The sequence below is a fragment of the Mercenaria mercenaria genome, chromosome 7, assembly GCF_021730395.1.
Source record: "Mercenaria mercenaria strain notata chromosome 7, MADL_Memer_1, whole genome shotgun sequence".
In the NCBI taxonomy this organism is placed as follows: Eukaryota; Metazoa; Mollusca; class Bivalvia; order Venerida; family Veneridae; genus Mercenaria; species Mercenaria mercenaria.
Window position 1 is genome coordinate 26,300,753 of NC_069367.1, and position 26,695 is coordinate 26,327,447.

Here is a 26,695-nt window from a genome sequence, read left to right on the forward strand (position 1 = left end):
TTCTGCATTTATGTTTTATCTGTTGGTATTTTATGCATGTGACTTATTTTAGTAATGAACAGTTCATATTTACCATTAGTATACGAAAATATATTTTCCTCTCTGTCCTTGCTGGTTATTTATGTAACGTTTTTTTCCACCTCGTATAATTTTATTACTGTTTATTCTGATAAAGGGTTTCTATTCTCCTCAGGTTGATATATTTCACTGTTATTCTCACATAAGTTTAACATTCATGTATTGTCATACTTATTGCTGTGTAATATGCTTACGCTGTCAGTCACAATACATTGCAACCTGTCACACTCCGAGTGCACTGTGATGTTTTCAACTGTCATATAAGTGTAGTGTGATATTTTTCAACTGTTACACTCAGTGCAGGGTAACAGTAACAGTCTGTCACACTCAGTGCTGTGTTACGCTTTTCAACTGTTACATTTAGTGCAGTGTGACATCTATAAACTGTTCCACTCAGTGCAGTGAGATAACTTTATGCTGTCACTCACGGTATTGTTTGATCTTTATAAATGTGATATTTCATTCCACTCCAGGAATTACAGCGACAGAAGCAAGAGTATGAGAACCGTAAAAAGATTGCGGAACAGTTACGTATACAGCAGGAGGAAGAGGATGAGAGGGAACAGCGACGACGTGCTGCACAGCGCATACAAGATGAACAGCAAGCGTTACTTAATAAGCAACGTGAAGAGGTAATTGAGATATTGAGTGGGTTTTTTTTTTAATGTTTTTAACTTTAATTAGTTTTAGTTCATGTGAGGAAGCCATCCAGCTCGCTTATGGAAGGTTGGTGGTTCTACCCAGGTGCCCAGTCGTGATGAACTAATGCACAGAGAGGCACCTGGGGTCTTCCTTCACAATCAAAGTTGGAAATTGGCCATATGACCTATAATTGTGTCCGTGCGGCGTTAAACCCAACAAAATAAATTAATAAATTTAACTTAAAGACTTTTGCATAAGATTCAGCAATTTAATTCTTTCATAAAACAACTCCTGTAAAGTATTTGTTAAACATTGTAGTCTGGAAGTTCCAGCCACAATCAGTGGCAGAAAATTTATTAAAGAATTAAATATTCAGACATTTTGTTACAAAATTAAAGGCTGAAGAAGCTAAAAGGAGGGAGGAAGAACATCGTCTGGCTGAGGAGGCACGTAAAGCTGCTGAGGCAGAGGCGAGAAAGGCAGAGGAGGCGAGGCAAAAAGAGGAGGCTCATCGGGCAGAAGAACTGCGAAGACAAGAAGAAGCGAGGCAACACAAAGCAGAAAATAAGTATGTGTATTGTCGAGTTGTGGTGGATAGTTTATTCTTAATGTAGTAGTAAACAGTTTGTTCTTGATACAAACTTCTTTAGACTTGGGGAATTTGTTTATTCTTTTTATATAAAGTCTTAAGTAGGATGGTATTTTGATATGTAATAGAATTGTGCATTGGTACTTAAAGTTAAAACTTGGTAAACTTTGGTAGTTTCTTATTTTTTTTATATAGGTCTGAGGATGAATAAAAAAGAGAGATAAAAGCTGAAATTGAATGAGACATAATTCATTGAAATTGTAAATGTTGCAGCACTTTGTTGTTTTTAATAATTAAATCTATCTGTAGAAATCAAAATCAATGAACATAAGATACATTTGATGCAAATAATCCTGCCCAAACTATACCTAACAAAGATAGGCAGTTTGTGTTAAACTTCTCAGCAATAACGGTTACAAATGCTAATACTGCTTATCCTGATTACAGAGTGATGCGTGCAAGGCGGCATACCGTTGATAACTGTCTTAGGTAGCGGTCTCTGGCGGGTTTTTCTTTCCTCGTATAATTTGTAGTCAATTGGACAGTGCAGTATTTCCTGTAGTTATGTTTGTCGGGATTTAAAGTCTAGGAATAACTTGGAAGTAAAAAGGAAGATAACGAGGCTCTGTAAATATATTGCATAGTCTTAACCCTTACCCTGCTATATTTGTATAATGGACTGGTCCGTCTTTCAATTTGGACAGTACCACTTATTATTCAAGGGGGTTTTCACTGAAAATTTACTGACTGAATAGCGAACAGTGCAGACCATGATCAGCCTGCACAGATGTGCAGGCTGATCTTGGTCTGCACTGGTCGCAAAGGCAGAATCACTTGCCGCTAGCAGGCTAAAGGTTAATTGGGTAATATAAGTTAATTCTGAATTGATGTAACTTTGAAGATAGCCAGTTTTAAATTGGTATTTCTGTTTTCTAATGAATACTTGAATCATTCAAATTTTATGATATAAAATAATAGTGTTTTCGCTAAAATACTGCAGTGTTCACAGGTTAAATAATCAGCCTTGAAACTAGAGCAGTCGTTACTAAATATTTTGTAATGTTTGAAGTGAAAAATGAAACCATAAAAATGTGAGAGCATTGGTTTAATTAAAGACATGTTTTTGATCTTGGGACAGTTTGAAACGTTTAACTGGGAGAGATTTGTAAACCAGGGACTAACATTTTCCTAACTTAGGAGTGGTCTGCTCAATAGCTAGGGGGCAGATAGGTGTAAGGTCTCTGAGGTGATAGACTGAAGAAAGTACTATAAAAGTCATTCACCATCAACGTCTGATATTTTTTGGGGAGAAAAGGACCTATGTGGCTGAATGGTTTAAGATTGCAGACTTCAGATTACTTGCCCCTCACCAAAGTGGGTTTGAGCCTCACAAATTCTGCATATGAGGGGGCCATCTAGCTGGCTGACAGAAGATCAATGGTTCTACCCAGGTGCCGGCAAGTGGTGAAATAATGCGTCGAGGGGCATCTTGGATCTTCCTCCACATCAAAAGCTGAAAAGTTGCCACATGACCTATAATTGTGTTGGTGTGACATTGAGCCCAACAAAAAAAAAATGTTAGGAAGTTGTAAGTTACTTGTAGAGACCAGTTTAATAAACAGGGAAAGTTTGGTTAACATACCAGAAATACTATCCAAAAACATGTTTTAGCAAACAAAAGAGAAATACAGCTTGAATAGTCGAAGCATCCAGTTAGAAACCAGGGATTTTCAAATAATTGACTCTCTGGCTTTTCTGCATATTTTCTCATAATACACAGTACCAGTTAAATGAATTTGCTAAGGGATCATTTATTTTGCGTTTCATTACCACAAAACTTAACGTCATTGGAGCATCATAAATCATGCGTAACATATTATATACTTAATTGGCCATATATATACAAGAAAAAATGTAAAAATGTACTTGATTTTTGTAAATGTCCCACTTACTTTGAGTAGTGGCCAGAAGTCCAAGCAGCAATCTTTGAACAGAATTAACTCAAAATGAGAGAATTTTAGATAATTTACATCTGAAATTTATTTTCTTAGAATTGAAATGGAGTAAGGTAAATGGTGCACAAGATATGAATGCTCTTCTTTCAAAGTTGAAAAAAATCCTTATAAAAAGGTGTAATAAAAGACCCATATTATATCTTATCGGAGAGCAAGAATAGTTGATATATTGGTGGTATACATGTATTTTTGTATAGTTCAAAGCTAAGGTGTCTTTTTATTCTCTGAATTTATCTGTTGAAAAAAGTATTTCTTTGTTTCCATGGTAATTGGTCTATATGTAATAGCTGGTGTTCTTTCTTTCAAAGCTAGTTCTTTGTTTAAATATAGGTACATAAACATGGTAAAATTGTTTTGTTTTGAATGAAGACTTTTTACCTAATATTGTGTATCAGCTTTGATATTTTTTTTTAAAATCTGTAGAATAAATTGGATTGAAGTGTGTTGTGTATTTAAGCTTATGTAAAACAAAACATTTAGAAGATTTTTTTTACAATTTTTCATTGAAATTTCATTTTTGCACAAAAGTTAAGCGCTTAAGTTATGATGTTGTTCTTTTTAAAGGAAATTTCTTGAATTTAATTTTACAAGTACCTATAAATGTAAGAATGTGATAATGTGATTTAAGTTGAAGTTTCATGATTTAAGTATTAAAACAGTAAGGAGAAGTGTTGTGGAATATTTTAGGAGAAATGATGTAAAAATTAATGATTGATTTAATTATGTGTACCATTACAGACCAAAGCCGAGCCTATTGTTAAAGATTTCTGCATTGAAATAAGTGTTTTTTTTTATCATTATTTTTCTAAAAATCAGCCTCAACTTCAGCTAAAATGCTTTGGTCATGGCGATATACTTTTACAGCTTACTTGCTTGATTGCAATGATTTTGTAAGAACCTGTTCTTTATTCTTTGACCAAAATATCAGTGTAAGAATGTGTTCTTCATTCTTTGACCAAAATGTCAGTATTAAGAATCATTTCTTCATTCTTGGATCCAAATATATATCAGTATAATCATTTGTATGGTCAGATTCAGTTTAAGTTTCCAGAGTCAAAAAAAGCTTCAAGTTAGTGGTTTAATGATCAACTACAGGCCTTTTTTTATGCTGATTTTAGGGCCGAATTTCGGCCCCATTCCCCAATCTAAAAAGTATACTTTTTTCCCCACCTTGGCCAAAAATTCCCCATGCAAAAAAAAAAAATGAAATTAGTTTTGATTTTCAGTCCTGATTTTAACAACTTTTCAGCAAATATATTCCTCCAAACAATGATTTCGCGACGATAATTTCCTCTCCAAAAGGGACCTGGTACCCTTCCCCAAATTTACAAAAAAAGGGCTGAACTATTGTTTTCCAACCCATTAATGAAAAGAGAAGAATAGAAAACAAAGTATGGCTATTCATGCAAATTTTGGTGATATTTCTGCTGTTTTGATGGGTCAGGTTAACAGATTTTAGAGAAATATTTTGAGAGTAAGAATATTTATAAAATGTAACAACATTTGAAGTATTGAGGAAGCGAAACAATATTTTCGGAACATTTATAAATGTAAAGAGTTCTTCCATGCCCACTCTGCATGCTCTTTGCTCATGCCGCCCGGACTGTCCACTAACAATTCAGCTTTATGTATCTCTCTTACAGACTGGTGTATCTTGTGTTACGGTTTGGGCGATTGCATTTTTTGTCAATAAGTAATTTAAATCATTTTGTCACATGGGTGTGTCAGTATTTTTTTTGAAGAAGAGAAAATATTTTAGCTGTTGTGTACTAACAATCTTAAAGTGAATTTAACAAGACTAGAAATAAGTGTGCAAATAAAAGTTGGGATTTGTTTTTGTTGAAAAAAAATGTTGTTTTTCGTTCGTACAAGTAAATATCAGGGTCTTTACTAGTGAGTTAGTATTAACTATCAAGACAAGAGTCATAAACTAACAGTCTGAGAGTGTTGTTATTTTTAACTGAAACATAATAAAATGATGGTCATGTAAGGGCTTTTGGATTAGGGATTAAAACATTATCATTGTGGCTGATTGCTTAATTGTGTTATATTTTGTTACTATTTTCGTAGCTTACTGTTTCAGCTTAAAATTTTAGTTGCTGTATGACAGAACTATTTTTTTTTATTTTCAATTTAACAAGATGTACTTAAACTATTATTCATTAGTTCTGAATGGACCAAGAGAAAATTCTCTCAAAAATAAATCATGCTTTGAGTTGTAGACAGGAATTTTTTCTTCTTCAGTATTTATCAGTCATTTGCAATGTGTAAGGTGTCAGCGAGTTGTGAAACACTCAATAAATGAAGAAGAGATGAAATTTTTCACAAAAAAATCTTAAATGTATATCTGATGTAGGAATAGGATGCATGAATATTCATTACATTTATCTGTCGAGCTGAGCTAAGCTGTGAAAAATTATGTTTGCATTGCGTATTGTCTTGTCTTTACAGTTTCTATTTTAAAACGAACAATTCTTACAACTACAACAACAGTAACCATGCATGGCCGCCACCTCCTTCTCCAATAGCCAATCAGCATGAAGCACGGAATTCCCCTGTACCATCGCACAGTGAACCGCGTAGTCCAGTGAGTCCAAACCAACATACAACAGATCGGACTAACTTTCATAATTATTCACACACTCCAGCAGGATATAGTGATCATATAAGAGCCAGTAGTCAAGGACATTATGGACCTGGGCAGACTTATAGGAGTTCAGGACAACAGAGTCCTGGTCACCAAGGGCATAGCCCTAGTTTCCATGGACCGAACCATAGTGTTCATGGACAGGCTGGTAGTGGTTCAGGACAGAGTCATAGTGTTCATGGACAAAATCATATTCCCCATGGACAGAGTGCAGTCCACCAGAGGCATAATGCAGGACAGTATGGGCATGGCGATACTGGTCAGCATAGTCCAGGTTATTCTCCACGCAGCCCTCTGTACCACGGGCAAAGTAATGAACAATATAGGCAAAGTCCGGTCAACAGTTCCTATAGCCCAACGTACAGTACCTCAAGTCAGGAACATGCTAGGCATAGTGCAAATAGTCAATATGTTAACAGTTACAGTCATTCTGGACCAAGTACACATCAGTACGGACAGAGTGGACAACGGCATGTTTCTAGCGAATTGCACGCTCAGCAAGGTCCAAATTTACATCTTTACCAAAATGTTCCTCGGGTAGTGTCTCCAAATGAAACAAGTCCGCGAAATATCTCCATAGGGCAAATGTCATATAGGGAACATTCAAGCCAACATGCACCAATGAGTCCGTTGCGTGAACAAGCCGAACCAACACATTTAGGTCACCATAGTAACCAAGAGCATGATCACCATGGCCACCAGGAGCATGGTCGCTATGGCAACCAGCATGATTCTACTAACAGCATGCCTCTAGATTCCTACCCACACTACAGGTAGGTTTACAACACATTGGAATAATTTTGACTATGCTGACAAATATGAGCCGCGCCATGAGAAAACCAACATAGTGCGTTTGCGACCAGCATAGATCCAGACCAGCCTGCGTATCCACGCAGTCTGGTCAGGATCCATGCTGCTCGCTTTCAAAGCCTAATGCAATTACAGTAGCCGTTAGTGAACAGTATGGATCCTGACCAGACTGCGCTGATGCATGAATTGGTTTGCATCCATGCTGGTCGCAAATGCACTATGTTGGTTTTCTCATGGTGGGGCTTATATTTTCTTTTCAAAAAAAAAAAAGAAAAAATGATTTTGTTCAAATTTCAGGTTAAGGCATCTTCAGTATGATACTAAGAGACCGTACATTATTAAATATCAGTTAACAGTCGAGACAATTAGCATAGTAGACTACAAGAAAATGAATGCATTTTCTTTTCAGTAAAAATTACTAACACATGCTTTAGATGTTAGATTGTTGGTTAGGATGTTTGAAGTTTTTAAGCGTGTGGGATTAGGGGATCTTTTACTATTTTGCGCATGCTTTGGAATCCTTTTTTGCATGTTTCTGGGACACTTTCCTCTTTCTGTGGAAACCATTTTCTGTTTTGAATGTTTCTTTAATTATGTTACATGTAATTAAATGCTTCCTGTTTGTATAGGATATTTGCAGTTTGTAAAACGAAAATATAAAGATGGAATTTTAGTCACAGTTTTAAAGTGCATTTTAGATTTTGTGGAAAAAAAATTTTACAAAATAATAAATTAGTTGGATACTTTTAGATGAATAAAACATGCCATATTGTATTGAATGTTGATTTAGTTTTCATTTAAAAGCATGCATTTTTAGTTTGTATATGGAAGTCTGCATGTCAGCAATGTGCTTTAAACAGAAATTGTTTGGAAAGGATAAAAAGTAAAGGCAAGACTAAAAAGTAAAGGCAAGAATGATAAGTATAGGCAATGAGAACCAGTAAGAGACATGATATTCTATGTAGATCAGTTTCTGTCTTAATTTGTTCTGTTGTTAGCAGTAGAATTTGTATTTCGCATTTATAGGAAACCGACTGTAAGTGCCTCTAACAGTTTCAAAGAGGAGAGGCGACCAGGTGAAGGGAACCAGCCATACAGGCGGACGGTGTCAGACTCGAACCAGAGGCTGCCGGCCACTAGTCATCCAAATCAAATACAGCATGGTCAGCCATTAACTAAGTAAGTGTGATTGTTTCAGATAATAAGTGACAAGGGTGTCAGTGTAAATCATGCCACTGAAGCGTGGACACTTATTATCCTATATCAACTTTTGGGGTTACACTAAAATAGAAGAAATGAGGTATTTCTCACTTTTTAGTTTGTTGTGTGAAAGATACGGACAAATAGGAAAGTTCACCATGTTCACAGAGAAACCAAAAGTTTTACTAACATAAAAAATATGAAAAACTTTTCGGATATAGTTATTCTGACAGTAAATATTCTTTGCATATTCTGAAAATATAATATTCTTTGTGTATTCTTAAAATACGCACTCTTTGAATACAGTAAAACTCCAATTGCTGGAAGCTGAAATGGAATCAGCAAACTGCTTGAAATATCGGGGGTTTTCAGCAATCCAGACCTAAAATTTGTAAGGAAAACTACTTGTGACGAAAGGGATTGCTCAAGTTGATCCCGATGCTACACCCACTGATGTTCGAGCAGGATGTGTTTCTCTGTATATTGAAAATGTATTAAGCTGACAGCTGACATCAAGGATTGCATTTAATCTTTAGCATGTAATAACAATAAATAATTGCTTAAACTTATTGCAATTTTCAGTGGACCTATAGAGGAACAAGTCAGTGTAAACGGAACAACTTCACCTCATCAACCTGCTGGTGACAGTCTCAATACATCATTTAACTCCACAAAGTCCACCCCACCTCACGGCGCACCATCAGTCAATGGTCCAACAGAAGACGGACCAAAAACTCCACAGGGTTCGGGAGTGGCACGGAGAACCAAACCAACAGAAAGGGGCCAGGCACCAGTGTCCAAAGTTTCGAAACCTGCTGCAAGAACACCAGGCCCAGCAACAAGTTCACGGAGTGCTTTACCAACATCAAAAAGAACAAACCTTAATCAGGTATTTATTTTGACATTTTACTGTTTATTATACTGAGGTAGAGATTTGATAGCACAGAGGGACACCTGGGGTTTTCCTCCACCATTATAGCTGGAATGTTGCCATATGACCTATAATTGTGTCTATGCAACGTTGAACCAAACAAAAAAATTTTTTTAAAAGTTAAAATTACAGATATTTGTTTGTTAATAGGTGAAAACATCAATGTTCAGACTTGCGTGAATAGGTGAAATCCTTAGTGTTGAGACTTGTGTAAATAGATGTAAACATCAATGTTCAGACTTGCGTGAATAGGTGAAATCCTCAGTGTTCAGACTTGTGTAAATAGATGTAAACATCAATGTTCAGACTTGTGTGAATAGGTGAAATCCTTAGTGTTCAGACTTGTGTAAATAGGTGAAATCATCAAATTGTCAGACTTGTGTAAATAGGTGAAATCATCAAATGTTCAGACTTGTGTAAATAGGTTAAAACATCAATATTCAGCCTTGTGTGAATAGGTTAAAATGTCAGTATTCAGGCTTGTGTGAATAGGTGAAATCATTAGTGTTGAGACTTGTGTAAATAGGTGAAATCATCAATGATCACTTTGTGTAAATAGGTAAAATCATCAATGTCCAGACTTGTGTTTACAAATAGTTGAAAACATCAATGTTCAGGCGTGTGTGAATAGGTGAAATCATAGTGTTAGGACTTGTGAATAGGTGAAATCATCAATGATTCAGCTTGTGTAATAGGTGAAATCATCAATGTCCAGACTTGTGTTAAATAGGGAAAAATCAATGTTAGACTTGAGATAGGAGAAAACATCAATGTTCAGACTTGTGTAGGTAGGGTAAAACATCTATATTCAGGTGTGTGTGGATAGGTGAAATCATCAGTGTTCGGATTTGTGTAAATAGGTGAAATCGTCAATGATCAGACTTGTGTAAATAGTGTAAACATAAATGGTTGGTTAGTTAAATGTAAAATGGAATTATGTCATTGACAACTTGATTTTTCCACTTGTTAAAGGCATAGTAATTAAACTTCTGTGGGAAAAAAATGCTCACACATGGTTTCAGTAAGGGCCAGGTAGTGGGAATTTCCTCTACTATAAATGGTCTGAAGCCACAGCTACTTTTCCTGCAGCAGATGAAGTCCTAAAAGGGGGACACTCAGATCCCCCTCCTCTACCACGCACCTAACACCTTTTAGTTCTGTCTCCTCAATAGTTGGGGGAGACGTATTGTTTTTGCCTTTGCCGTCTATCAGGCCATCTGTCTGTCTATCCGCATTAAGCTTATCCGGCTTTCACAGGTCAAACTGCTGTCCAGATTTCAACGAAACTTCACAGGTGTGATCAGTATCAAGCCTAGCTTCGCTACACAAAATGGCCACCAGAGCTAAAAATAGAAAAATCTTGTCTGGCTTTCACAGGTCAAACTGCTGGACAGATTATGATGAAACTTCACTAGACTAGTAGAGTGATAAGTACCAACCCTAGTTGTGGATATCAAGGACATGTTCGGCTTTGCTGCACAAATTGGCTACCAAAGGTATACATAGGGAGGAGACATGTTTTTGTGACAAAAACACCTTCTAGTTCATTGATTAATAAAACCCCTGTGTACATGTCATATTTTTTTAGCTCACCTGTCACATAGTGACAAGGTGAGCTTTTGTGATTGTGCAGCATCCATCGTCTGTGTGTGCGTGCCTGCGTCCGTCCGTGCGTAAACTTTTGCTTGTGACCACTGTAGAGGTCACATTTTTTGTGGGATCTTTATGAAAGTTGGTCAGAATGTTCATCTTGATGATATCTAGGTAAAATCAAAACTGGGTCAACTGCGGTCAAAAACTAGGTCAGTAGGTCTAAAAATAGGAAAACCTTGTGACCTCTCTACAGGCCATACTTTTCAATGGATCTTCATGAAAATTGGTCAGAATGTTCACCTTGATGATATCTAGGTGAAGTTCGAAACTGGGTCACGTGCCATTAATATCTAGATCAGTAGGTCAAATAATAAAAAAAACCTTGTGACCTCTCTAGAGGCCATATTTTTCATGGGATCTGTATGAAAGTTGGTTTGAATGTTCATCTTGATGATATCTAGGTCAGATTTGAAACTGGGTCACGTGCCATCAAAAACTAGGTCTGTAGGTCTAGAAATAGAAAAACCTTGTGACCTCTCTAGAGGCCATACTTGTGAATGGATCTTCATGAAAATTGGTCAGAATGTTCACCTTGATGATATCTAGGTCAGGTTCAATAACTAGGTCAGTAGGTCAAATAATAAAAAACCTTGTGACCTCTCTAGAGGCCATATTTTTCAATGGATCTTCATGAAAATTGGTTAGAATTTTTATCTTGATGATATCTAGGTCAGGTTCAACACTGGGTCACATGAGCTAAAAAACTAGGTCACAGTGTCAAATAATAGAAAACGATGTCATACTCGGTTTAAAACTGGGTAATGTGGGGACAGGTGAGCGATTCAGGACCATCATGGTCCTCTTGTTTTTTTTTTAGGATGAAGAGATACGTAAATCCAGCACCAATTTGAAATCTGCAGATGCAAACAAACCTAAAGCGGACCAGAGGTTACGGTCTATACAAAAAGATGCAGTAAATAATTATATGAACAGGGTAGGTAATAACATACAGTCTGGTGAAAAGATATTCATTCAGAGCAATAGATAATGCTTACAGAGCCAATAAGGTATAACCCTATTGCTTTGGTTTGGATATTAGCATTTTGCCTATTTAAAACTCAATTGGGTATATTTGAAATACGTTCCTCCATGAGATTCATTTCTGTGTATCAGTTGTGTATTCAATAATTTCTTGGTCTGTAGTATGTCTAGTTTATACTTAACACAGTTGTTACCATTCATGATTCATTGTATCATACACATATATCAAAATCATACAGACCCGCCCGCCTTCTCAGTAGGTAGAGCGTCGGTCTACAGATCGCGGGGTTGTGAGTTCGATCCTCGGGCTGGGCGTATGTTCTCCGTGACTATATGATAAACAACATTGTGTCTGAAATCATTAGTCCTCCACCTCTGATCCATATGGGGAAGTTGGCAGTTAATTGTGGAGAACAGGTTTGTACTGGTACAGAATCCAGGAGCACCGGTTAGGTTAACTGCCCACCGTAACATGACTGAAATACTGTTAAAAACAGTGTTAAACCCAAAACAAACAAACAAGGTCATACAGTCAGTGTGAATAAGCCAAGCATTTCTTATGAGTAACCCACATTGACATTAAACTGCTACTTGTAATGTTAAATGGGTCAGCCAGTTGATTTTTGGAACTTTCTGGTCACCATCTCAGACTACATTCTATATAATGATATCTCGCATACTGAAGCAACTGCTACAGGAAAATTTAAAAACTTTAACGACTTTACTGAGAATAAGCACAAACAATAGAACTAGCAGGGTATCTGTTAGAAATTATTAGTTTTAAGGTAGTTATGCATGTTCGGATTAAAAATTTTTCTACAATGTAGAATTTGATTTAACACTGATTTTTCAAAACTTCAGAATAGACTCAGAAAATTCAGCAAATAAAAAAGATAGGGTTGTGTGCTTGATTTTTTGCTAGACTGATTTGAAAAAATTGGACCTGGCACAGTTTTTCATAATGGGAGTCTATGGGAAAACTTTATCATAACTTTCATAACATTTTTGCATAAAGAAAACTTTCTACAATGTAGATTTTAATGAAACTTCTCACAGTTGTAAATTAAGATATGGCCTATAATGTGGTGAAATATAATGTGTAGGTCCTTTGCTTATTTTTAAAATATTTGACCATGATTAAAGTTAACCATACATTTCATGCTAATTTTAAGACATTATTTTGAATTATTCAATGTGTCAGGTGTTTTAATATCATATTTTACTTTAGAAAGATAGTAGCAGTGCCATTGTAATAAATTTACTCACGTTTGCCATTAATTCATAAAATGATTTACATTTCCGTACGCCAAATCCAAGTTTTCCGGATAAATGATGTAACGCCATCGCTTCTGGTTTATGAAATATGTAGAACTACCTTAAACAAGTATAAAATGGACATTTTTGAAAATTGCAAAAAACTGATTGTGCAGGGGACAAAAGTGTTTTTCGTTTTAGTTCTGTTTTGATTCTGGTTTTCAATTATTTACTGTTCATTTATCTACAGAGATCATCAGGAAGCACAAGCAGTGAGGATGATAGGAAGAGATCTACGCCAACCCGATCCCTTGCATTACAAAACCCCTCATCAGCTTCATCTACATCAAAACGTTCTGGGACAGGTATGTCAGGCACCACGCGTACGACCACTACCACCACTGGTGCAAAACGCACTAATCCCACTTCACGTGTGACGCCCACCACGTCCCAGACTTCACGCCGAAGTCGTCAAAATTCCACATCATCCACAACGTCAGTGTCTTCGACCACCGCTAAATCTAGTGTAGATAAAAGTAAAAGATCGGGAGCAGGTATGATCGGCGAAATGTATCGCCGACAAGTTTCGCTGACGCATAGTTTTTTGCATTCAGCTGCACGATTGCTTGGCTTGTTGGGTTTTTTCTTTCAGGAAGTTTGGATTTTCAAACCCCATTTTTCTTCCTACTTGATTTAAAAGTCTTTTCTCAGGAAAGGGAGTCTTCTATCCCTTTTTTGCATGGGTTTTCAGCTCCTTTATTTCTACTTTGCGACTTTCCTGTCTCATTCCCTCCCCTTACCATCAGTCATTCTAAAATTGTTCTCTTCTTAGACTGCATTTCACTTCCCATGTACCTGTTTTATTTTTCGCACACCTATACAATAATCACATACAAAGGTGATTGGGAGAGTTTATATATTTTTAGTATAAAGTCACCAGTGTTCATCCTTTATATTCACTATAACCACTGGAGGGTGAAAGGAATCACAGAATTATCTCTCCTTTCAATTTCAGTTTTATTTTTTTTTTTTACTTTCTCCTTCAATGTTCGTTCTCTCTAATTTACATTTCATTTAATGATTTATCACACTTTTAGTTAAAATGTCATCTCTACTTGAATTTATGGTTCATGAATAGACATATAATTTGAAGATATGCCAGTTGTATCGCGCTACACGTGTAGAGGAAATGCTTTTGTTGTTGTGAATACATATATACATATGTGTACATATATATATATACAACATACAATTTCTGTGTTGTTTTTTGACAGTTAGTGAATATGAACTATGTGATTATTAGTTTAAATAGGCTAGAATGTTGATGGTGAGGTTTTTGTGAGTCAACGTGTCTGAATGAATCCTTAAATTATAATAATATTATAGTACATCCTTTTGACTCCATTATTACCTTGCACCATTTGAAATTAAGTTGATTTTGATGGAACAGCAAAACTGTTCTATGATAATTCGTCAGGAAACTGTTTAAACCTTAGTCCTACATAAATGATAAGTAAGCTGTGAATAAATTTAAAGCAATTACAAATGTAGCTAATTAATTCAACTAAATCGATGCATGTCAGAATGGTAAAAATTTGAAATGAATCTGTCAAGAAGTATGAGAATTCTGGTTGCCAAAGCTTTATTGTGATAGACTGCATGAGTTATTTATAGACAGAAACCTTTAAAAAATGACCTTCACCTTTTCACTGATGATATTTATATAAAATTAGGGTGAGTTTTCAGTTTTTGGTGGTGGTCCTTTTAAGCACATAATTTTATTTGCATGAAAATTCCTTAATTTTTTTTATATTTAAAAAAAAAGAAATTAAAGGCATTCACAATTAAAATGATTAACAATTTATGATATATTTATCGATAATAAAGGTATTAGTAAAAAAAAATTTTTTTTTAAGTTTAATTTCATTTGTACTTCATTTCATAGCTCAAATTTTTACGGAAAGAAAAACAAAAGATTAAATCGAAACAAAGATAATTTAATTATCAAAGTGATGAATTGAGTTTACTTTTATCAGTGATGACGAGCGCCCAGGTAAAGATGTTAGACGACTACAGCAAAGAAGCAAATAATCCGAGCTACACGTTACGACGGCAGCAGGATCACCAAAAGGAGTCTGTAGAACAGATGGAAAAACTGAGAAAAGTACGTTGTTGAGGTGTAATATCACTATGGTGTTGCAGGAACATTGAAATAGAGGGAAGCTTTGATATGTTATAGCCAAGCATTTGTTAATCCCCCGCCACAAGTGGCGGGGTGTTATAGGGATGGTCTCCTTTCATCTTCCGTCTGTTGTAACATTTTGTGTCTGCTCTGTATCTCCTAAACCCCTTGAGAGATTTTCATTAACTGGTGAAATGATAACCTCAACAAGATGATGTGCAGAGAACTCATGACAGCCATTTCTGCTCAAGGTCACAACTTGAGGTCAAAGGTTTGAGCTTTCCATTTTGTGTCCACTCTGTATCTCCTAAACCCCTTGAAGGATTTTTATGAAACTTTAGTCAAATGATCACCTCATCAAGACAGTGTCCAGAACTCATGAGTCAGCCATGTCGGCTCAAGGTCAAGGTCACAACCAAAGGTTTGAGCCATCCATTTTGTGTCCACTCTGTATCTCCTAAACCCCTAGAAGGATTTTAATGTGGCTTGGCTGTAACATTCCCTTTATCAAGATGATGTGCAGAATTCAAAATTCATCCATGCCAGCTCAAGGTCAATGTCACAGCTCAAATGTTCAATGCTTCCACCCATTACCGTCAACCCTTTCACTATTCATAACAGCAGCGAGGGATATATCTGTCTTTCAGACTGCCTTGTTAAAGTTAAAGCATTTCTCAGGTCCTCTTTGTACCTCATTGTGAAGCAGGTTCTAGGATCATACTGGTCAAATCCAAAGTCTGAAATATTCTGGAAATTGAGACAAAATTCAAACTTTGTTTATTCCTGCCTGTAGTCCTGAATTCTTGAGAGCACTTTAAATATACTGGGGCTCTGTATAGCTTAGTCCAGGTAGAAAAACCAGTGTTGTGCAGTTTGGATGAATATTGGCCTAAGGTTTTCTAGGAAGAGGAATTTAGTGACTTAGGTGTGCTGCTTGCTTCATTACAAACAAGCTGAAGATAGTGTAAGCAAAGCTGCGGCTTAAGAAATTGATAAATGGCTGAAGAATTGCAATGATGATTGGTATCGAGCATTGTTGTGATATAGGTAATGAAGTTATAATTATCTGGTGTTAAATACTGCTGTGTATCAGATTTGCTGTTAACCTAAATTAACCCTTATCCTGCTAAATTTCTATAACGAACTTGTCCATCTTTCAATTTGGACAGTACCATGAACTGTTAAAAGGGGTGCTTATCAAAAAGATACTGACTGAATAGCACAGATGTGCAGGCTGATCTTGACCTACACTGGTCGCAAAGGCAGAATCAATCGTGTCCAGCATGGTAAGGGTTAAGTACGGTCATATTTGAGGAGAATTTGTATGATATATTTACATTTTATTTTCATGTTCACAGACTATATCAACAAGATTAAAACGATCACTGCCAGAGAATCTTTCGGAGGCGTTAAGTGATGGGGTATTGCTGTGCCATTTAGCCAATCAGATTCGACCAAGGTCTGTGGCGAGTGTTCATGTACCCTCGCCAGCAGTTGTAAGTCTTTTTACAAAACTGAAATTATATATTATAGAGTGTATGTTTACAGTTTCCATTCACTTGAAAGGTGCGTGAAACTGCGAACTCAGAGCACATTATTGCAACTAATAGTACTTTATGTGATTGTGAATTTTTCATCATTGATGAATTAAGAAATTGAAATAATCCCCCCACCTGCCTAAAAAGAATTAAGCCGAGTCTTGTAAAACTGCCACATTTGACTACTGATATGCATATAAAATGATTGCGAATTAGTTAAACAGAACTGACAATTCCTCATTCAAAATGTATTCAAAATTACAGGAATTATTTTATTATCCAAGGAATGGGTACCGAAAGTTTTACTGATCCCAATACAAGTGAAAACTTAACTGTGGTAAGAAAACCTGCCCGCTTAGTTCAGTAGGGAGAAAGCAAATCTTGGGATCAAGGGGACATGAGTTCAATCCTTGGGCAAACCATATGTTCTTTGTGACGATTTGATAAAAGACTGTTTCTGAAGTCATGATGTTCTCCACCTCTAATTTTTGTGGCGAAGCTGTTAACTTGCAGAAAACAAGGTAGTACTGGTACAGAATCTAAGAACTCCTGGTTAGGTTAATTGCCCACTGTCACATAACTAAGATACTGTTAAACAATAGAAAATACCCAAAACAATACAAAAACAATAGGATGAATACGGTTGTGATGTTCATATGAAACAGATGTTTATTTCTGTGGAAATTACTACCTTAGATCAGTGTGTATGAATATTCAGTAGAAATGTTTATGCTTATATTGTATAGTAAAACAAGAGCATCATTAATTTTGTTTAAGTACACCGCATTAAAATTTTAGCTCAGCAGGGAAATCGCAGATCTACGGATTGTGGGGCCATATGTTTGATCCCCACGTGAGGCATACTTGTTTTTTTTTTTACAATTTGATAAAAGATATTCTGAAATCATTTGTCCTCCACCACTGTTTCTTATTTGGAAGATGGCAGTTACTTGTGGAGAAAAGGTATCTATTGGTACAGAATCCATCCAGGAATGCTTGTTGGGTTAACTGCCTGCCATAACATAACTGAAATACTTTTGAAAAATGGTGTTAAACCCAAAACAAACAGAAAGGTTTCCTTTATATTTTCTGCGTTTGTATCACTTAAAATCCTAAATTATAAGAGCATTTCTCTCAACCCCTTGCAACTTCCAGGGATTGGTGTTTGTATATAAAAAACAACAACAACATTTCTTTAGGAAAAAATGATACATTTGCCTACAATTGAATGCTGTTAGTGTATTTATGTCTCCCACCACACAGTGGTGTGGGAGACATATTGATTTACTCCAGTCTGTGTGTGTGTGTGTCTGTCTGTCACAAAGTTTGTCCACACTCTAAGTCGAACATTTCTCATCCGATCTTCACCAAACTTCAACAAAATGTGTCTGCCAATAAGTGCTCAGCCAAGTTCGATAAATAGCCAAATCAGCCTAGGCACTTCGGAATTATGGCCCTTGATTTACCAAAAACACTCAGATTACTTGCGCAGTTTTACCCCTAAACCGGAGCCTATACTAGTATAGGCGTCCTTTTGGTGTCAAGAAAGCGCATGCACATGTGGATTAAGTAAACAGTATATAAAGACTGACTTACTATATAGATGATAAGGATGCGCTTTTCTCAAAAGCATCTCTAGTTATATCTTGATTTCTTTTTTTCAGCCCAAACTGACGCTTCCAAAGTGTAGGAAAAATGTTGAAAACTTTCTAGAAGCCTGTAGGAAAATAGGTGTACCAAAGGTTTGGATATATTTCTTTTACAATTCCAGTGGGAACTGTACATTAAATTACAGTTTTGCAGTTGAAATTTAGTTACTTCGCAGTCAGAAATGTGAAGTTAGAATTTCTGTTTATTTCGGGATACTTGTTCCAGTTTTATAGTAAAATTTTTGGGTAAGTTTTGGTGTTTCGCTTGTGTTCCTGATATTTGAAGGTAAGGTTTTATATGTGATTATTATTCATTGATTTCCTGGATTCCGTTCGAATATAAAGTCAAGAAGGTAAGTGAATTTACAAATACAGTTTAAACTCGGTATCTCGAATTCAAGGGTTGGAGCGTTTTACTTCGACATAACGACAATTCGACTTAAAATGATATTTTGTGCACGTTTGTTCAGAGCGGGACTTGAAAATATTTTGAGGTAGCGAAAAATTTGAGATAAATTAGTTTGAATTACGGAGTTTCAACTGTATTGATATACACATCATGTATAATTTACGTAATTTTTTAAATATCGAAATTTTGCTCAACGCAACATCTCGCATAAATAAGATAGTCATAAATGAATTTTGTAAGTAAACATGAAACATAAAGCAAAATTGAACTTAACATTCTTGACAAACAAGTAAATCAACATGGAATGGACACAGTCTGGTGTAAACAGTCTTAAATTGAGCAAAGTCCAGAAATCTCTAATAACCAGTAATAAATGAACTCTAATAATAGTCATGAATGAATATCATCTGTTTAACCATGATTCCTCTGAAATGGTTATAAATTGAAAAGTGTGTTTAAACACGAACCTGTTGGCATAAAAGGAAAATACACGTATTGCAACATAAAAAAATTTATTGAACACAATTTAAGCATTACATCATATCAGTCTTCATAGATAGAAAATTATATATGTATAAAAATTCTCTTGCTTAATAGATGACCCATGATACGTATATAATTTACATGTATGTGTTCAGTTTAAAGAAAGCTTTGTACCCAAATTGCTTTACAAGTTTTTGCTGTAGTCGTTGCCATGTTTTGGTGGAGGGGTTGTTTGTGTGTACTTCGTACTGCATGTAAATTATGCTATATAGTTTTGTTGTTCTTTTTTTTTTTTTTGTTCGAATATATACAGGACTTAGTATAGACTGGCATCTGTATTATAACTTACAACTTATTTTATAAGTTAATGATTTTTATTGTGAACAGACTTCAAGCACTTTAAGCTCCTAATTCAAATTATTTTTAGTAATGGTCTAAAAAATGGGAGTGGGTTTGGTTAGAAATTTTCTTACTAAGTCAAATTTGCAATGAAATAACAGATTTTTAGTAACAGTTATTCTAAAATAACAAAACTTGATGGAATTTGTTTAGATATTTTTTTTAGTACCACATTTTGTAGAATTCAGCATGTCGGTAAAATTCCACACTACCTATGGCGGACACCTGTTAACAGTACTCGTCTCGTTTCAGGAGCGCCTGTGTGCATGTGACGATATTGTTGACTGGTGTCGGCCTACTAGTGTCGCTCTCCTGGTGTCGGAACTAACCCGTCTTTCTCCGCTAATTGCTCAGCGTGACGTCTACATTACCTACCTCTGTCTAGCAATACTCATAGCGACTTGCAGCTTCTTATATTTGCATGCTGAGTGGTGATGGGATTTCCTTTATCCCCGCAGATTCTGGAACTTTACTGAATATTGAATATTTTTTGTCCGAAATTCTGATTATGTGGTCTACTTGAGCTAGACTTGCTTTTTAGCTCATCTGATTTTTTGAAAAAAAATGATGAGTTATTGTCATCACTTGAGCGGTTGTCGGCGTCGGTGTCGGCGTTGCCTGGTTAAGTTTTATGTTTAGGTCAGCTTTTCTCCTAAACTATCAAAGCTTTTGCTTTGAAACTTGGAATACTTGTTCACCATCATAAGCTGACCCTGTATAGCAAGAAACATAACTCCATCTTGCTTTTTGCAAGATTTATGGCCCCTTTTGTACTTAGAAAATATCAGATTTCTTGGTTAAGTTTTATGTTTAGGTCAACTTTTCTCCTAAACTATCAAAGCTTTTGCTTTGAAACTTGGAATACTTGTTCACCATCATAAGCAGACCCTGTACATCAAGAAACATAACTCCATCTTGCTTTTTGCAAGAATTATTGCCCCTTTTGGACTTAGAAAATCAGTTTTCTTGGTTAAGTTTTATGTTTAGGTCAGCTTTTATCCTAAACTATCAAAGGTATTCCTTTAAAACTTGCAACACTTGTTCACCATCATAAGCTGACCCTGTACAGCAAGAAACATAACTCCATTCTGCTTTTTGCAAGATTTATGGCCCCTTTTGGACTTAGAAAATATCAGATTTCTTGGTTAAGTTTTATGTTTAGGTCAACTTTTTCTCTTAAACTATCAAAGCTATTGCTTTAAAACTTGCAGCTCTTGTTCACCATCATAAGCTGACCCTGTACAGCAAGCAACATAACTCCATCCTGCTTTTTGCAATAATTATTGCCCCTTTTGGACTTAGAAAAATCATTTTCTTGGTTGAATATTATGTTTAAGTCAACTTTTCTCATAAACTATCAAAGCTATTGCTTTAAAACTTGCAACAGTTTTTCACCATCATAAGTGGACACTGTACATCAAGAAACATAACTCTATCCTGCTTTTTGCAAGAGTGATGGCCCTTTTTAGACTTAGAAAATCATGGATAGGACAATATTTCTATTATACAAAAAAAATCAGATGAGCGTCAGCACCCGCAAGGCGGTGCTCTTGTTTATATCTATATGCATGGTGAATGGTGTTAAAAAAACTGTGGAAACTGGGAAATGTTTTATATGAATCTGTGTCACAGAATTTATTGACTGCTTAGTATCAGTGTTTAGCTTTGACCCTTGACCTTACCAGGTAAAAATTTTGGGTCATAGGTAAAAGCAGTGTTATAGAATACTTAACAACCATTACAAAAACAAATAGATTTTCCCTTGAATCTCACTTGTCTGGAAAAAAAAACTGTACAAATTTTGAACTGAAATGTTTGAAGAGGTCTAAAGAAAGACTGTGTCAATTCATAGAAATTTTAAAGTTGATTTTCAGATGTTTCAGCATTTTTCATTTTCCACAGTTACATAGATATGACTTCTAAATGGTTGTGGATAGTCACTAACTAGATTGCTATGTTTGATACTTACTTTTTATGTATTTAGAGTATGCCTTGAAATATTCATTTTATCTAACCATCAGCATAGTATTAATCTGAAGTATTGAAAGGAAAAAGGCATGTTTCTCAGTGGGTTGCACAGACTTTCACTCACCTTGCCTTTTGTCATAAAGCGCTGGAAGTTATTTCAAATATAAAGGACAACATTTACAACTTGTATAGCAAGCTTTGAAGAGGAAAACTTAAGCAATTGTAAGGAAAGAAAGTGTCATATCTGTTTAAAGTGCAATTATAGAATTGTGATCTCTTTGTCATAATCATTAGGTTCATATACATTTGTGGATATAAAGTGTGAAAGGTCAATCTCTAGTCATGAAATTAAAAGAATCTCACTTTGGTTGATGAATATTGGTATATGTCTATTTTATACTTTCACCCAAATGAGAAAGAATTGTTGTTCTCCATTGTAACATAAAGTAACAGTATATTTGCATAATTCATGTTTCCAGAACCATCAGTTAACAAGTATATTACAGAAGTATTTCATATACATGTAAATTTCATTTGTTTGGTTATTGGATGATCTCAAGTTAAGGTGCCATTAGGTAACTATATTAAGTACTTCAAAAGCTTCAGACTTGGATTATTACTGTCACTTTTGTCAGAAGTACAGATGTGTGTCTCTTTCTCATTAAAAGATTCATGATAATTCAGGCGGTATGATCTTTAGACATTGGATAACATTTCCTAGAAGCAAGGCCTGCTGTGACAGCTCACTTGGTAGAGCAGATTTATCTGGATAAGGATGCCTCAAGTTGAATCCCAGGATGAGACCACTGTTCTTAATGACAGTTTTGACAGGAGACAGCATGTTACTTGCAAAGAACAAAGTGGTACAGAAACCAGGAATACTGGTTAGGCTAGACGAAAAAAGCACATTAAAAAGTTTTTAATTGTTAATTTCATAATATAATGAGAGACTTTTATTCTTAGGACCTTACTGGGTTCATTGATCTTTTCAAGTGTATGCAATAGTGATTTGTATTTTGTAATTTATCTTAAAATTTCCTTGCAGAATTTTGTACACATGATAAGGTTGTGAATTAGGTTGTATTAATATCAAGTGATGTGGGCATATTGAATCTAACATCGACTTTGATTGTGAGACCATTTATACATGTTGTAACTCTTGTTGTAGACATTCCATACATAATTTCAACTTCATAAGGGTAAAATTCTTATTGACCATTCCACACAAGACAGTTTTAATATTTCATAATGTATTGTTACCGTAAGCACAGAAATATAAATTTTAGAGTTAACACTGCTTATATTCTGTTTGAGTCAGTATTTACTTGTCAGTTTACACAGCGCATCATTTAATTCTTACAATTCTTGCATTTAAGTCCTATAACACAGTCTGTATTTTGTTTGATTCAGTATTTATTTATTTACCATTTAATACTGTACATTTCTATAGTTCTTGTTCAATATTTACTTCCAATCTTTACGACAGTCTGTATTCATAATTTTAACATGTCCAAAACATTGCGGAATGATACTAATTTCACTTGGGTAATGATTACATTTTACTCGGACTTTATCATAGACTCCCTGTGTAAAATCCCAAACTTTCAACTAAAATAAAAGTATTAAATTGATATAATATTTCAATGAAACTTCAAAGTTTTGTTGTTTGTAGCATCATCTGGGGCATGTGCAGTGAGAAATCTTAATTTGATTTCTAAAATAGTGTGATATTTATTTCTAAAGTCACTATATGTTCATTGTAAATATACTTTGTTATACCCAAGTGGAAACTGGCAGGTACTCGAAAATGCAGCTGTCTGATTGGTCAATTAGAACCCCTAATGTACTGTGATGTCATGATAAAGTTATGAATTCTACTTAACTCATTATTACGTGTCAGCTTACACACCACAACACTTTAGTTCTTGTTACAATATTTACTTACAAATCCTGCCAGACAGTCTGTAATGTTCTTGACTCAGTATTTATTTGTCAATTTACACAATACATCTTCTCCTAAATTCTGTAACATAGTCTTTATTTTACTTGACTCAGTATTTACTTGTCAGTTTACACAGTACATCACTTAAGTTTTCATTACAAAATTTACTTACAAGTCCTCAACACTTTATGTACATAATATCATTTACCTCAGATAAGTTATGTTCTTTTCTACAAAGAACATTTCCAGGGGTGTTTTTTTTTTTCATTATTTTGCATTCCAAATAAATCATTTTGAAAATTTGATGCTTTATCTAAATTATTTCATTGCGGAATCTTCTAAAATGCAGTAAGGCTACATAACCTTTTTCACAAGGCATTCCAGGCAAGTATTGTATTACTTAAATTCCATTTTAAACAGTGATATACATTTCTTCTTGTTAGTAGTTGATACTTATTTGCTATAATTTTGCATAACATTCCACACTGTTCCACTCTTGTTCTTTACATTCCAAATAAAGACATTTTAATGTGATTTTATGCAGTAAGTTTTTGAAACACAGTTACAAAAAAAAAAAATTCTATTTTCTTTGGTTTTGTGAAAAAACTAAAACTTTAATATATATAAGAGGAGCCTCTCAGGCTGAGTGATTCATTCATATTTAATGGGCCTGCAAGGAAGAGTTATTTGCATCACTTTTAATCTGACAGTGACTTTGTTGCCTTTCTATTTTGTTTGTTTATATCCTTGCTTTGGAAGTAGAATTTGTGATAAAACTTTCTAGCTAGCTTGTGGAAGGCCACTGGTTCTACCGAAGTTCTCGCCTGTGCTTATTCAATCATCAGAGGTGCTCATGGTGTCTTCCTCGGAGTCCACTGTTAAAGCTGGGTAGTCACCATATGACCATGACTGTTTTGAAATCTAGAGCAGACACACTAAACATATTTTAATCTTTATTGTATTTAAGCACAAAGAATCTCATTGATTCAGCTACAGATGGATTCATGTGTTCTTGGAAATAAAGTTTTATTTCTTTAGTATTGTATTCCCACATTTCAAGGTCAGCAGACATATCACTCTTTTTAATCTACTAAAGAACTTAAATCATGCTCGGTTATTTTTCCTGGCAATTTATTTACTTCATGCCAACTTTGGATATCATGTTGTAATGTTGTTAATATCTAAGTTATATTCAATAATCTTGTCGTAAGTTACGGTATTTATATTGTTCATCTTCGTAGTAATGTGTTCCACTTAAAGATTATACCAGGAGGTCTTGCTTGCAAGAATAAATAAGGACATAATATTGATTATAAAATGTAACTATCGTTTAATTTATTATCTGCATTGAAGATTGTTTAAAGTTCAGTGTAAATTCATTTAAAACATACACCTTGTTGGATATTTTTTTGATTGCTGTTGCTATAAGTTATGTAAAATGTGTGTTGATTTTTGTTGGGCTAATACTGCTAAAAGATCTGCTTTTCGTTATTTGCTTATTTTTATTTAACAAGAGTCTGTTTTTAGTATAATGCCTTCTTAGGAGAAGTGGAGATAACATTGTTTTGCTCATGTCATTTGGATGATCTGTCAGGCTTTCTGTTGGTAGACATGTTGCTTCTGATGAAAAACTAGTCTTGGTAGTCCTACAGTGGTCCTACGGTAGTCATCCATTTAAAGGATAATTGCCCATGTTTGTGACCCCTATTTATTTTAGGGTCAATAGGTCAAAAATCAAGGACTCAGTGACCTTGAGGCTGCCTTCAAACTTTACAAGATGATTGCATGTTGTCAGACTGTTTGGTCCTATTGACTTCAGACTTTAATGGCTGATTCAGAATGCTTGAACACACTGCCTTCAAATTTTTTTGGTGATAACTTGTTGTCAGGAGATGACAATGTTAAAGGGTCAGTAGACAAAGGTTTTTGGCCAAGAAGCAGATAGTGCTTTGTTCTGTGTCAACCAAACTTGATTTAATGATTTATGTTCATTAGGTAATTTCTATTTATTTGATGATCAAATATCAAGATCACATTTCCATTCAATATGAAAACAGTGTCCTGTCAGCACTCTCTGACTTAACGACTGTCAATCTTCATAGGATAATTGCTTATAGCCAGTAGATGGTCCTTATTCTTTGTAAGCTCAGTATGTTGAGAGGACAAGATCATATTGATCTTGAAACTGAAAAAATCCTCTATTGATAACCAGAGAACTCTTTGGCCTATTACAGTCAAACTTCATAGGGTGATTGCCTATGTTTAGTAGAAAGCCATTATTGTTTTTAGGTGATTAGGTTGAAGGTCAAGGTCAAAGTGTACTCGAGACTGAAAATTACATTTCCAATAGGCCATCATGGGGGTGCATTGATGTTTTATGAATAGCTGTTGTTTTATTTAAAACTTGCATCATTGCCAAAATGTAATACTGAAATGCATTGGTTCACAGGTTGTATATTTATATTTTTTGTTGATGTTTGTTGTTGATACTTATTTGATACAGGCTGTTTTACTCATATAGCAATAAAATGTTTTAATTGTTTTCACTTGTCTTTATACAAAATCTGTGGGTGTATATACATAATGCTCCAGTTTGAACTTCCCTAAATGACACAGTTTACTCATGTCTGTCAGTAGCTGGTTCAAGTGTTGTGAGTCCAAAAGATTTCGTAATCTGGAAGGAATGTCAGCTTTGTGAGAAGCTGCTCTTTTTGAAGAAAGGTAAGACTTATTTAATTGTTTGGGGACAAGATGAAATGCAGCAGTGAATAGTAGGTAAGTAAAAGTTTCAAATCTTTAACCCTTTTCATGCTGGATACAGTTGATTTGCCTTTGGGATAGTGTAGGGATAGTGATTAAGATCTGCACTGTTTGCCATTCAGTCAGTATCATTTAGGTAAGCACTCCTTTTAACAGTTAATGGTACTGTCCGTATTGATAGATGGACAAGTGCATTATAGAAGCAGGGTAAGGGTTAAAGTTATAACAGATTGTAATGAAACTATGTGACTGTACAATCTGCAGCTACAGACATCTCAATAGAATTACATTAGTATAAATTTGCTATAAACACAGTTGTGATAGATTGAATATTTTATGTTCTTAAGTGTCGAGTTTCCAATGTTAAATGTTGATGAATAAGGACCCTGCATTTTGAATGATTGTCTTTGATATGTCTAAATGATAGGAGTTTGTAATTTTTTGTTCTGTTTAAAAAAAAAGGATATTGTGAATGTCTTTTAAGCTGTTCTGATTTAAAAAAAAAAAAGGTTTATTCCATATCTTGCATAACTCTTTAAAAATATTTCTAAGTACGCTAATGTAA

General features: G+C 35.0%; 1 protein-coding gene across 8 annotated transcripts in view; it reads left to right on the forward strand.

Moving 5' to 3' along the window:
• The window catches only part of LOC123554479 (DISP complex protein LRCH3-like), a 68,181-nt gene that overhangs the window by 35,095 nt on the left and 6,391 nt on the right, over window positions 1-26,695 (forward strand). For 2 of the 8 annotated variants that reach the window (XM_053547879.1, XM_053547883.1), the window contains 12 exons: window positions 552-710; window positions 1,119-1,288; window positions 1,757-1,798; window positions 5,776-6,744; window positions 7,808-7,960; window positions 8,564-8,870; window positions 11,383-11,499; window positions 13,051-13,354; window positions 14,837-14,964; window positions 16,341-16,478; window positions 18,185-18,262; window positions 19,713-25,912. In XM_053547879.1, coding sequence (XP_053403854.1) covers window positions 552-710; window positions 1,119-1,288; window positions 1,757-1,798; window positions 5,776-6,744; window positions 7,808-7,960; window positions 8,564-8,870; window positions 11,383-11,499; window positions 13,051-13,354; window positions 14,837-14,964; window positions 16,341-16,478; window positions 18,185-18,262; window positions 19,713-19,895 — 2,748 coding nt within the window. In that variant the 3' untranslated portion in view covers window positions 19,896-25,912. Of the gene's footprint in view, window positions 1-551; window positions 711-1,118; window positions 1,289-1,756; window positions 1,799-4,062; window positions 4,102-5,775; window positions 6,745-7,807; window positions 7,961-8,563; window positions 8,871-11,382; window positions 11,500-13,050; window positions 13,355-14,836; window positions 14,965-16,340; window positions 16,479-18,184; window positions 18,263-19,712; window positions 25,913-26,695 lie in introns of those variants that run through there. The other 6 variants (XM_053547882.1, XM_045344667.2, XM_045344669.2 and 3 more) reach the window with 6 other exon arrangements.